Genomic DNA, 13,026 nt, shown 5'->3' with positions numbered 1-13,026 from the left:
TGAGTCTTCAGAGAAGGGCGGGATATAAATGGAATTAAAATAAATAAATAAACATAATGTATAAGGAAAGCGCCTATAAATTAAACTTAGGTTTTTAACTACAAGCACAGAAATTAACATATATTAGGGCTTATAAAAGAAAAAGGCAGATTTAATAGCAATTTCCTCATGAATTGTCAGGTGTAGACAAAATATATGTGTACATATGTTTAGAAGTGTGGTGTCTTATTCCTTTATATCTTCCAGGAGAGGTTTTCTATTATACTTCACAGCAATAGCATTCTGCCTACACCAGGGGTAAGCAACCTTGGCTCTTTTATGACTCGTGGACTTCAACTCCCAGAATTCCTGCTGGCTCAGGAATTCTGGGAGTTGAATTCCACGAGTCATAAAAGAGCCAAGGTTGCCTACCCTGGCCTACACCAAACCCAAACTAAACCTTGTTTTTCGAAGCAAGAGTTTGGGCTTGCACGATGCAGAAAATCTACACTTTGTTCTTCTACTACCATGTAACATTGTGTCTATCACACACCATTGCTTTTGGTGATTAGGACACATTTGACTATATTCACCTGACTGAAAATTAAAATTGATTTTTCCAGTTTTTTTAATGTGATATCTGTAAACAAAAAATAGGATGATAAAAAATCAAGTTTTTATTTATACACATATATTCTTATTTAAGAATACTTCCATCACTTTGTTTTCTTCTCTGCATATCACTTTAAACTTTACACTGATGAAATAGATTTCAGTAGTAAAAGATAAAAAGTTACGGTTCTTTTTTTCAGGGTATGAGAAGCATAAGCTTTCTCTCCCTGAATAAGTGAGATATTAAGCATACTTAATATTAGCTGGATCATGCCATGTTTTCAGATAAGAGTCCATCCAACTCAATTAGTGAATATTGCCATGTTTTTCTTTATGGTACTATTATATTCAAATGAAATGCAGAGAAAGCAAAAAAAAAAAAAAAACAAAGAGGGTGGATTTTCCAAAGGTAGGTTTATGTCTGAAGCGATCACCCTGTTCTGCTTTAATGTCAAAAAGTCTGAAGCCAATTATTTCTGTTTGATTAATGAGCAAGTGAAAAGGCTATGCTCTTCTTTACCATTTTTATGAGGAAGTCTTTGTATGATTTGAAGCCACTGAATTCTATGAACATCACTGCCTGGAAACATGTCAATAGAGAAACTTTGGTCTGTCTTAAGAAAAATTGGGAAGAGGGTAGTAGCTCACATGAAGTTCCTTTCCCTGACATATTTCCTCTTTCTGACTCCTTACACCATTCTCCTCCTCCTGTCGCAAGGCTTCCGTTCGTTTAGACTTCAGTTCCGTCTCTTGCATACAGAGTATTATTGACAGACAGGCTGTTGTAGAAACTGGTGTTGAACTGGTTAAGAACTGAACTGCTATAGCCAAGATGACCAGAGGACATGGAATTGGACCATTCACCACCCCCGTGACTGGGAAGAGGCGTGTATGTGTTGAAGCCTACCATATTCTGTCCCATTTTGTCCCCTGCATCAGTGCCAAGTCCCAGGGGCACTGAGCGGCCCACTGAACTGGACCCGTTCACGTAAGCTGTCATGTTGGAGAGGAAACTGTTGAGGCAGGGAGTAGTGGATGGCGGTGGTGGAGACCGCTTTTCAGGTGAACTTTCGGCTCCTGATGAGTTTTCCAACATATCTTGGTGTTCTGGAGCCTTGGGACTGCCACTTAAGGCACTGTCCTCTGATTTGTCAGAAGCCAAAGTCACCGTGCTGGCACTACAATCAGATTTCTTCTTCCTTTTTCGCCGAAAATTTCCATTGTCAAACATCTTCTCACAGTTTGGATCCAGAGTCCAATAATTGCCTTTCCCTGTTAGAACAAGAGCAAAAAAAAAGCATAAATATGACTGTAGCCAACAAAGAGCAGGTTCTCAAGGCTCAGTCTGGCTTGGATTCAGAAAAAGCAGCAGATTGGGCAACACCCTTTAAAAAGAAAAAGGGAGGGAGGGAAGGAGGGAGGAGAGGCTGCTTGTATTCAAATAACCCTGTCCAGGCCCTGTCCAGGTTGCCTTGAGGTAAAAGTGAACATTTATTTTAATAGTTTGTGCTTATCAGACGCATACAACAACAACAACCAAAAAAAATCCCTACTTCTCCAACAAAATACTGGACAGACCCCTAATTAGCATCAGGGGAATTTAATAAAACAAAGCAGAATTTGACCTTGGGCAAGTCTGCAGGTAGGAACAAGGGAGGGTATTTGGAAGTGTCTGCCAAGCAATTGTTTTATCCACCAAGAAATTGTAAGGAAGAGCCAGTTCATTTCACGGCTAAGGAAAGAACCACAACTGACCACAGGAAAAATGCTCCAGTGTCTTTGCTCAACAGCCAATGCTTCTCAGAGCACAGAATTATCCGTTGCCAACCTCTTTCCTATCTAAAGGCATAGAATAAAAAACTGGTGGCTTAGGGAATTATACTTGTGACTATCGAGTCATGTGAATTTGGTAAAGGAGGAAGCAGCTCTGCAGTTTAGTAGTCTCAAGCCATTTTGCCCCAGGGACTCACACTGTCTTTTACTATCAACCGGCCTTTCCTGTGCTGATCTAAAGCCCGTCCTTGTTACTGGGGCACAATTGTGATTAGATGAGTTCAAAGACACTGAAAGCCTCTTGTAAAGATTCTGCCTGTATTTACGGTGAGCAAAGCAGAATCAGAATCTTCTCAGAAGATCTTTTGGCTGAAGAACAAAGTGAATATTAGGAAAACGTCTTACCTGGATCATCTTCATCCCGGGGCACCTTCTTGAAGCAATCGTTGAGGGACAGGTTGTGACGAATGGAGTTCTGCCAGCCAGCCTTGCTTTTATTATAGAAGGGAAAGTTGTCTGCCACATACTGGTAGATCTGACTGAGCGTCAGCCTCTTGTCTGGTGCCCCATGGATGGCCATGGCAATCAGGGCAGAGTAGGAGTAAGGTGGTCTGACCAGCTTCATCAGCTCCTCTTGAGAAGGCATAGGAAGCCAGCCCATGTCATTCCCTGGCAAGCCAGGCATGTTGGGCAAAAGCTGCCTTTGCATTCCATAGGGTGGTGGGATGTACGGGCTGCCATTGGATCCTGGCAGGTAAGGTGAAGAATTAATGGAAGGTCCATTTAACCACAAGTAAGGATTGGGTGCAGCAGAGTAGTCCCCTGTTTCAAAGTTGGTGGGCCGTTGCGGACTGGGAACGGTCTGTGGGTGGAAGAAATTTTCATAGTAGATGTTCATTTCAGGTGGTTCCTGGCCGATGCTTGGAAATTGCGGGCTGCAGCGTGGAGGTGAGTGTATCTGTGGATCAAATGAGCTCATAATCTAGCTCTGGCAGTAGCCCAAGTTCCAACACACCTGTGTTAGTCCTTTTCCTGAGACAGGTGCATCATTTGTGCGAGCTCGCAGTACTTATACACCTGTAAATGTTTAGGTTTACTTTCCAAGACTCAGCCTCATGCATCCTGATAGGCTGGAGATCAGGGTGATATCCCTTTTTTGGAATGCTGACAGCTCAAGCCAGTAATAGATGTCACATTAACCAAATTTGAAAGTTACAACTGTTTATCTTTTTTAAATGAATGGAGGAATTTTCCACTAGTATGATTGACAGGAAGAAAGCCGAAAATTATTTGCAGGTAAAACTGACGATCCTGTTCTTCAAATTCAGTTAGACCACAGCAAAAGCAGAATAGGAACTTAATATTTTTTTCAAACTTCAGAATTGCAAAGGCAGATGAGAATTTTTTTAAAAAATATTACTATTTCCCAGTTCAGGAATCCTCAAATTTTACACTATCAAAGCCATTATCTGTGCATTAACTAGGGAACAATTGTTTTACTTGCTTAGAAGCCATTCAGTGACATAACAAATCCGACGGGGTGTTTGCTCAGGGAAAAAAAAAACACACCAAACCTTCTCACAGTGTTCAAGGAAACTTCTTGTCTGGTGAGAATGCATAAGAATGTAACTCACTGTTTTGTTATTATTATTATTATTATTTGTCATCTTGGCCTGGTCATAGCTGTCAGAGGAAATGACCAAATCTTGAAGTTTATACATTAGGATTAAACAAACAAAGCCTATGTCAGGTACTTTTCAAGTTTTCATGGTTTAGGAAAATTGACTTTTTAAAAAGAATGTCAAGTCAGACTAATGCATATTTACAGTTGCTTCCTTTTAATGGGCACACTGCCTACGTCTTCATCAGATACGTGGCTCCCAGAAATATCTTGAGTGCTGTTTTTCAACATGAAGATGTAAATGCTAAGGAAAGCCACATAACATAGATTCCCTACAGGAAAAAGACAGCTTTCTATGCAAAACAGAGAACTACGGGAACAAATATACCGAACTGTGTCTGCAGAATGTATAATTGTATGTGTCATTTAAAGTTCTAAGTTAATGGTAAAAAAATAATAATCAGCAGCTATATTATAATTCTGCATAAGTCTTGCATTATGCATAGCATATCCAATGCCTTTCTATTACCATTTTCTAAATTTTTTGGCACTTAAGAAAAGGGGTGCTAGAACGGATTACATATTCAGGAAGAGATGGGGGCCAGGCTTAACAAGAGGGGAAGGAATCAGGAAATAAAGGGAGCTGGGCTACATCACACTCATCATAAAAGTAGGACTGTCTATGTTTGTTTTAAAAACATTAAGTCCTGTTAAGCTTTCCATTTTAATGTCAACACGTTCCCCGCTGCAGAATGTCAAGAAACCAGCCAGAAGATTTTTACTGAATGTGTCTAAGAAAGGTCCTGAGATCTAGGGTTGCTCACCATGGTGCAACACAGATAAATTGGTGAAGCTTTTTCTTTTTCTTTATTGCTGTAATAAGTGCTCCTTCTGAGTTTTGTCCTCCGTATATGTTTTTCTCAAGTCTGGTAGCTATGCATTTGAGGGCTTATTGAAAACATTAGATAAATAAATACCCCAGTGAAAATATTCTTTGACAGTCTTGAAAGCAAAAAAAAATGCTGTTGTTTATTATTTTTAAAAAAATCAGTCAGGGTAATTCCTTCCATTAGGGGGAATTTACAATTTATCCAATCACCCTAAAGATCAAATTTTACATAAATGTGTCTCAGAGGCTCCACCACAATATAACTCTTTCATCGGGGAATAATTGCATCTTTCTTTTTCACCTAAAGTATTGTTTCAAATTCTTCAATCAACATACTTTTAAAAGAAGCCAATACATATTGCCACACGATTATCCCATTGAAGGTGACAGAAGTATTTTTTTAGGTTCTTCCAAGGAAGTCTATATGCCAGGGGTGTCAAACTCACAACAACATGTGATGTGTCGTGACATATGATGACTTCTTTGCCATTGCCCGCAATGGGGTGGGCGCGGTTGTGTTATGATGCATTCGGCCCGTGGGCCAGCAGTTTGACACCCCTGCTATATGCAGAAACATGTATGAAGGCAAGTTGTAATGGCCAGATGTATCTGAAAATTTACTTAACCGAAACAAGGTGATAAAAATACCGATCACCTTACAAAAACATACAAACTGCATAGAGATGCCACAGTACAGGTAAGATTGACATGATAGGACATGCTAGAGTAATATATCATTGAAAAAAATGGATAACTTTCCCATCAAACCTGCTCAATTTTTTTAAATCTGAGGAATAATGTGAGAGTCTTAAATATAACCATCTACACTAATATAGGAAAGAGACAATGCAGGTAGAACAATCCTTGTTTCACAGAAAATTGTCCCTGTCACACAAACTAATTATCAGTGGGTGTTTAATAATAATAATAAAAAATACAGTGTGCAGTGATGTTTAGGAAATTACATCATAGAGGATTCTTCCTAACGCAGCTGATGCTGCATTTTCATCACAGGTAACTTCCTCCAGATGTGAGGATTATACCTGTGACCTTCTTCAGCACATAACCTCTGAAACGGAGCCACCTAAAATACAGCCCCTTTCAATCTGCCCCACTATAAAACCATAATTTCCATGAGATCACAGGAGGAACTATTCAATGTTTTTCAATGTATTTAATTACATTTTAATCAGTTCTTCTGCAACTGATGTCTTGATCTATACTCACTTTTTCCCATTCAAATCCCATTTTGGATTTCAGGATGAAAAGAATCTATCCGGAAGGAACATAGAACTGTGACAGGCTAAATCAAAAACATTTCAATATAAGATCAGCTTTGTGCAGCAATCATAAGGAAGACTTAACAGATTTCTTTTAATCAAAAGCATAAGCAATAAAGGACTTGTCCTTGTTTAGAGTGCCAATATTCTTTGTATCTTTGCAAAATAATGATTAGGGTTGAACGCTGTTAGATTTGAAGGCAGACTTTCTTAGCTGAAGCACATCCATCCTCAAGGTTTTGGATAACAGATCTCATAATCCACAATTACCATGGAAAATGGGTGTAGTAGTTAGAAAACAGGAAAGCCAATCGAAAAGCATTTCCCCATGCAACTCCCTACCACTATAATAGCTGCTGTAACACAGAAAGATGATCTCACTTCATAAGCTATATGGAATAGAAAGGCGGGGGGGGGGGAGCACTACTAGTTTATCTCAGACTGTAGTCTCTCTAGTCAACAAAGAGCTTCTCACCTATAATCTGAAGTGGCCTGCTCTAGACTCATATTTGGAATTTGGATATAAATACTGAGATTCTTTGAAAAAATACTGTTCAGATTTCCAGTTAATTAGACAATTTGTTTAATTCCAATTTACATTTACTTTCAGCAGCAATCAAACTGTGGTTCTTTATTCATTCAGAATTAATATAAAACTGTTCAGGAAGCACCAGACCTACAAATTAATCTGTCCAGCTATGTGAACAGATTGGCGTTTCTCAATTCTTCCCAATTATTAAATATTATTTGTTTAAAGGCAAATCTGCAAATAAATAAAAATTCAATCAAATGGAGGCATACATAATTAGCTTCTAAATTGTTTTCATCCTTGGTCACTATTTTCAGAGTTAAGATGCACAGTCAGGGTGTTTTCCATCCATTCTCTTGGCACAAAAACTGGAATTAAGGCAAAGGAATTTGGAGAACCAAAAGCTGTACGCTTCATACAGTTTCATACTGTACAAAGTTCTTTGGGGCAATATAGTGATCATGTTGGGCTTAATATTTAAGGTTGCCATGGCTTTAAACCTAGACATGTTAGATTTGAGAAAGCTGATGTAAGGCCACAGTGTAAAAGACCTCACACAAAAAACAACTGTTTTAAAACTGACCAGGAAATCTTCTGTATGGATTTATATTGAAATGGTAGTACTGTAATGATTTTAACATGGGCACTCAAAAGGTAGTGAAGTGTCCATCAAAGTGTTCCTTACACTTTAGTAGGGAAAGAGAAAACAAATAATTGTCAGGGTTTTTTCCCCCCTATGCATGCTGAAACCTGCTTCCATAACTGAACACTTTTTATTATGTGTGGCATTTGACAGATGCCAAAATGCTTATCTTTATAAAGCATCTTTTATTTCATTGAACGTTGTGAGACTTTGACTCTCCATGGGCTACACCGAGTTATCATTTTGGCCTCATTTTTGTTTAATAAATGAAGTATACTTCTTAACCGCAGGGCAAATCCTTGAAACTTAGGAAAAAAACAACAAATGTAACTGTAAAATCACATTTATCACAAATACAGTTTGGTTTTCTTTGTTTCCCAGTATCATGCAACAGTGGCAATAATATTTTGAACACATGTCATTGCTTAGTGTGTGGAAACAACCTGCTTTAGGATTATAAATGTCTAGAAATAGTATCTGATAAACATTGTTCCAATCAAAAACGTTCACTTTTCCTAGAAGGCAAGCCTACATAGGTACAATAAGACTTATTCCTCAAAAGTGGATGCACATTTTCAGCTATAGAGATTGTTTTATGCTGAAAGTTATAGAAATGCTATTAAAATGTAGGGCTCTTTGAACCTGTATTTTAAATGCCTAAAATTTCCAATGCAATTCTAAAGACCCTAATATACAAATAAACACCCAATTATGTGGAGTTAACTTTCTGACCCACAGTTTTCAGTTACTTGACTGATTCAGTTTTGAATATTATAGATAAATAGCTCCCTCTTGTGAACACTACTAGAAGTACACTGAAGAGATACATTCTTATATTCAGGGATGATAAAGAGTGCTACGCAAACCTTACATCATCAAGCAACTTACACTTGTATGCAGGGCTACCATATCTGAATGCAAAAAGCCTCCAATGCATCATTAAGATGGCAGCAGAAGATACAGAATACTCTGACAGTGCCATCTAGTGTTGGATTATCAGCCAGATACTTAGAGTGGATTTGGCATTTTTGTCCATCAATTGAGTCATTTCTCAGGATTCGGGATAGGCAGATGTTGATGTTTCATGGTGTTAAAAATATTACTGTGGGGTGCAAGGTGTTCCAACTAAGGCTGCCTTTGCAATTTACAGGTGGTGATTTCTTTTAGTGCCAAGAGTGTTCAAGTGGTACTCCAGATGTGTTTTTTTTAATCCCATTTATATCCCGCCCTTCTCTGAAGACTCAGGGCGGCTTACAATTTAAAGCACAAATCAATGTGCTTACGCAAGGTACCTATTACTAATGGTACTATTTTTGTTTTCTTTTGCCAAAGTTGCTCCACTTCTGTTTGCAGGTCTTTGTATTTTGTGATTTTCTTCAGTACTTTCTTTTTCTATCCTGTGGCCTCCAGATATGTTAAGCTTTTTTAAAAATATAAAAGTTCCTCAAACTACTCAGTTATTTATAGAAATGAACAGATATTTACTTTTAAGTCAACAATTTGTATGCTTTATGGTATTTTATAAATGATACTGTTGGGAATAAATGTATCTTTTAGTCTGGAATAACATACAAGCACATCGTTAATGCATGACGGTATCGGAAGCCAAAGATAGTAAGAACCAGTGTTTTTTTTTGTAAAAGAAAAAGGTGCCGGAACTCACACATGTCATACAACCCGCCTTGCCTACCCTACAAGGTTCTATCCAAAAAAGGTGCCGGAACTCCGTTCTGAGCGTTCTGTGAGAAAAAAAGCCCTGGTAAGAACATCCGAGGCAATGTCAGTTTGTCACTAGAACTGCAGACATGATGAACAAAAAGTAATTTTGCTACTTAAAAAAAACAACTTAGATGGGCCTCAACTAACAGATTGTTTCTGAAACACTGCTTTTAATTTTAATTAATCAAGGTTAATTTAATTTTGATTAATCAAGGTTAATTTAATTTTAATTAATCAAGGAGAACAACCCCATTATTCATCTGGATCATTCCCTTGTGTGCAAAGATAAAATGTGACCGACTTGAAGAAGCCACATTAAGTATGAAAATTATAACTGCTATGAAAGTTACATCTGAACTTATTTTCTTTTCCTTTGCAAGAAGGACATATGCAGCCCATCTCTAAATATATATGGAGGTGAAATGTGGGAAAGTATTCTTTCATACTGCTGGCTTTTATTCAGACATGACTCATTAGAGAATTTACTGCCAAAAAAGGTATGAATTGTAATTATACCAAACAACTAAAAACACTTAAAAATAAATATACTGTATTTACTTAGAAGGAAAACTTAGACTTTTGTGCCATGCTCCCCAAAAGATAATTTTCTTAGATTTACTAGTAATATAATAAAGGAACAAGATGAATGTTTGCAATGTAATCTTCCTGGAGGGTTGTCACAGAAACTTAACCTGAAATATTTAACCAATAACCTATACTTCTGGCTGACTTTCAAAATTAAACAGGGTTACAGTAGTTAATTTTGGATGGGGCTTCATCCGGAAATAATAGAGATATAGACTAGACTGAAAAATGCAATAGATAGATAGAGCTATAATGTCACTAAGAAAACCACAAAAATGTGACAAAAGTCACTGAGCTCAACTTTACATGAGTGAATATTTCAACAATCATTTCCATAGTTGTATGAATTATGATTTGCAGTGACATATGACTATTCAATGAGGTGTCTAGAAATATTTCTCTAGAGAGAAGGAAGATAGGATTCAGCTGCAATTAATAATGTACTTGGACCCACAAGACTATTTTAGTAGGTATATTGTTGCTGAGATGTCCCTTCCCCTCCTTTCTTGGAGCAAAACATTGACAAGGAGAATGCCTATTTCCTTTGTTGAGACCTCCATATTTGTTTTGTGTAGAAACCCTTTTGCTACATGAACCTCAATTCAAATTAAAACATAGTCAATGCATGAATATTTAACAAACCAGGATTCTGTAGATTTTGGGTAGCACCAGAATACTAACTTTGATGCATTGTGGTTCAAACTATATTGAACATGATGGAATGAAAGCTATGGCAACAGATGCATCTTGTTCACCCTACTTCACACAAAGTCATAAATTCTGTCTATGACTTGCAGGAACCAACTTGAGAATCTGGAACTGGCTAATCAGAACATAAAGCTGATAAAATGAATTGAACCATTTCTATATTTTTCGATAACACTGAAATAATTTTAATATAAACCTATTTACTCATCTTTGACAAGTTCTCAGACCATTCATGCTCATTGTTCTGCAGGACAGTGAGCTCTTGCAACATTTCCTAAAGGCTGAAACATTTCATGTTGTAAGAAGATGTGTAGCCAAAATACTTTCACAGCCCTGCCCACCCACCATCTCATTTGAAGGGGGAACCTTCAGCAGATCTTCTCTTTAAGAATGTGTTGGGATGGCTGAATCTTGTTCAGACAAATGGCCCTGTAAATTCCATTATAACTTCTAAAAATAAGCAGCACAGTATGAAACATGTGATCATAAATTTGTTAGCACCTTTATTTCATTGCATATTGGGATTAATAATGCTCTTTGAAATTCCACTATAAAACCGGAGATAGACCATCCGATTTTCACTCTCTCTTCCTTCCTTGGACTTGTCATTCATCCAACCAGTTTATGCTGTGCTACTATGGCAGTAGATGAAAACTATGTTTATACAGTACTACCAAGATACTACATGGGGAAAATTAGGAGTGCTCATCATCCACTGCTGATTTTGTCAATTTCTAGAAGTTATAGTTTGGTAATCCTATTGTGAGCACAATATATTAACTTCTAGAGCCCTTGTTCATTTGTGAACACCCAAGTCTCAGTGTCTACATAGAGACTACACAGAGTGCATACAGAATACATTCTTACTGAGTTCTGCTCATATGAACTAACCATGGTTTTCTTTTATATTACTTTCTGTTTAGAATTTCCATATTTCACTGCTCTGCAGAAACCACAAGACACAATGGGAAAGCATGAAACTCATCATAACTCTTTTAACAAACATTCCAACATCTAATCAGGAAGAACAGAATTACTCCAACTTCATAATAATAATAATAATAATAATAATAATAATAATAATAATAATAATAATAATAATAATAATAATAATAATAATAATAATAATGATGATGATGATGATGATGATGATGATGATGATGATGATGATGATGATGATGATGATAGACTTGGAAAGGACCTTGGAGGTCTTCTAGTCCAACTCCCTGATCAGGTAGGAAACCCTATACTATTTCAGACAAATGGTTGTCCAGTCTCTTCTTAAAAACTTCCAGTGTTGGAACATTCACAACTTCTGATTAATTGTTCTAACTTCACAAAATTTCTCCTTTGTTCTAGGTTGCTTCTCTCTTTGATCAGTTTCCATCCATTGCTTCTTGTTCTGCCTTCAGGTGCTTTGGAGAATAGTTTGACTCTGATCACACTTGTTTTCTTGGAGATGTTTCATTACCTACCTTGACTCCATAATTCAGCCCTGAGCTATGAAAATTCTCTTCTATTAGCCACATTTCTTCTAGTGGAGTTTCCTTGTCATTGGAGAATCTTTTGGGCCCTCCTGGGAGGTGATGGGATGCGTGATGGCCCCAGACCACTCAAATAAGGTGTACTGAAAAATATTCAGTGAAATTTCAGGATGTTCTAAGATTGGGCCAGGATTTTCCTTTCTACTCCTGTTTGCAAAGAAGATAAATCCTTACCACTATATGTGGAAAAACCTGATATAAAATTCTAAAGAATCTCTGCCAGTCACCATAATAGATAATGTTGAGCTTGATGGCTAATATTGCGTTTATTTATTGTTTCTCAGTGGGTTGGGATGCTGAGCTTGTCGATCAGAAGGTCAGCAGTTTGGCAGGTCAAATCCTGAGTGCCGCGTAACAGAATGAGCGCCTGTTATTCGTCCCAGCTTCTGCCAACCTAGCAGTTCGAAAGCACGTAAAAATGCAAGTAGAAAAATAGGAACCACTACAGTGGGAAGGTAACAGCGTTCCGTGCGCCTTTGTCGTCTAGTCATGCTGGCCACATGACCACGGAGACGTCCTTGGACAAGCGCTGGCTCTTCGGCTTTGAAACGGAGATGGGCACCGGCCCCTAGAGTTGGAAACAACTAGCACGCATGTGCGGGGGAACCTTTACCTTTTATTGTTTCTTTCCATCTGACTACAAAATAATTGAGGGCATTTCACAAATTCAAATAGAAAAAAAAAGAATAAAAAAGAATGCCACATAAACAAATAGCATCCAGTCATTGGGTAAAACATATACAAAAGCTTGATCCATGCCTACCCACCCTTGCCCGTGAATGGAGGACATGGATCCTTAAGTACAGAGGGAACTACTTCTCAATAAACTGAGCCAAATTCCACTATTAATAAGCCACTATACAATAGTAGGTTATCCAATTACGATTGTATGTTGATTTAATGGCCTTAGTTTTACTGATGCACAAATTATACTTACCTGAGTTCTAAAATGTATAATGAAATAGGAGTTATATTAAGTTTGCTTTTTTGTTTTGTAAAAAAGGAAAATCAAACAGATTTTTCACATTTCTATTAAAAGTTAAGTATGCACAGTCCCATACAATATTATTATTTTCAAGCAAGATTCATTATCATCTATTTCTAAGCTACAGAAGAAAGAAAGGAAGCCTGAATAACATATTTT

General features: G+C 37.4%; 1 protein-coding gene across 1 annotated transcript; it reads right to left on the bottom strand.

Moving 5' to 3' along the window:
* Nucleotides 1-351: 351 nt before the first annotated feature.
* On the bottom strand, nt 352-3,385 carry FOXI1 (forkhead box I1). Its single transcript, XM_081317073.1, has 2 exons — nt 2,770-3,385; nt 352-1,863 (listed from the first exon to the last, which is right to left on the bottom strand). Exons 1-2 carry the CDS (start codon nt 3,341-3,343, stop codon nt 1,322-1,324), a joined length of 1,116 nt encoding a protein of 371 aa, XP_081173199.1. The 5' UTR covers nt 3,344-3,385; the 3' UTR covers nt 352-1,321.
* Nucleotides 3,386-13,026: the final 9,641 nt, after the last annotated feature.

This window comes from Vipera berus, assembly GCF_964194415.1.
Source record: "Vipera berus genome assembly, chromosome: 2".
In the NCBI taxonomy this organism is placed as follows: Eukaryota; Metazoa; Chordata; class Lepidosauria; order Squamata; family Viperidae; genus Vipera; species Vipera berus.
This window is presented reverse-complemented; position numbering and strand designations above follow the sequence as displayed.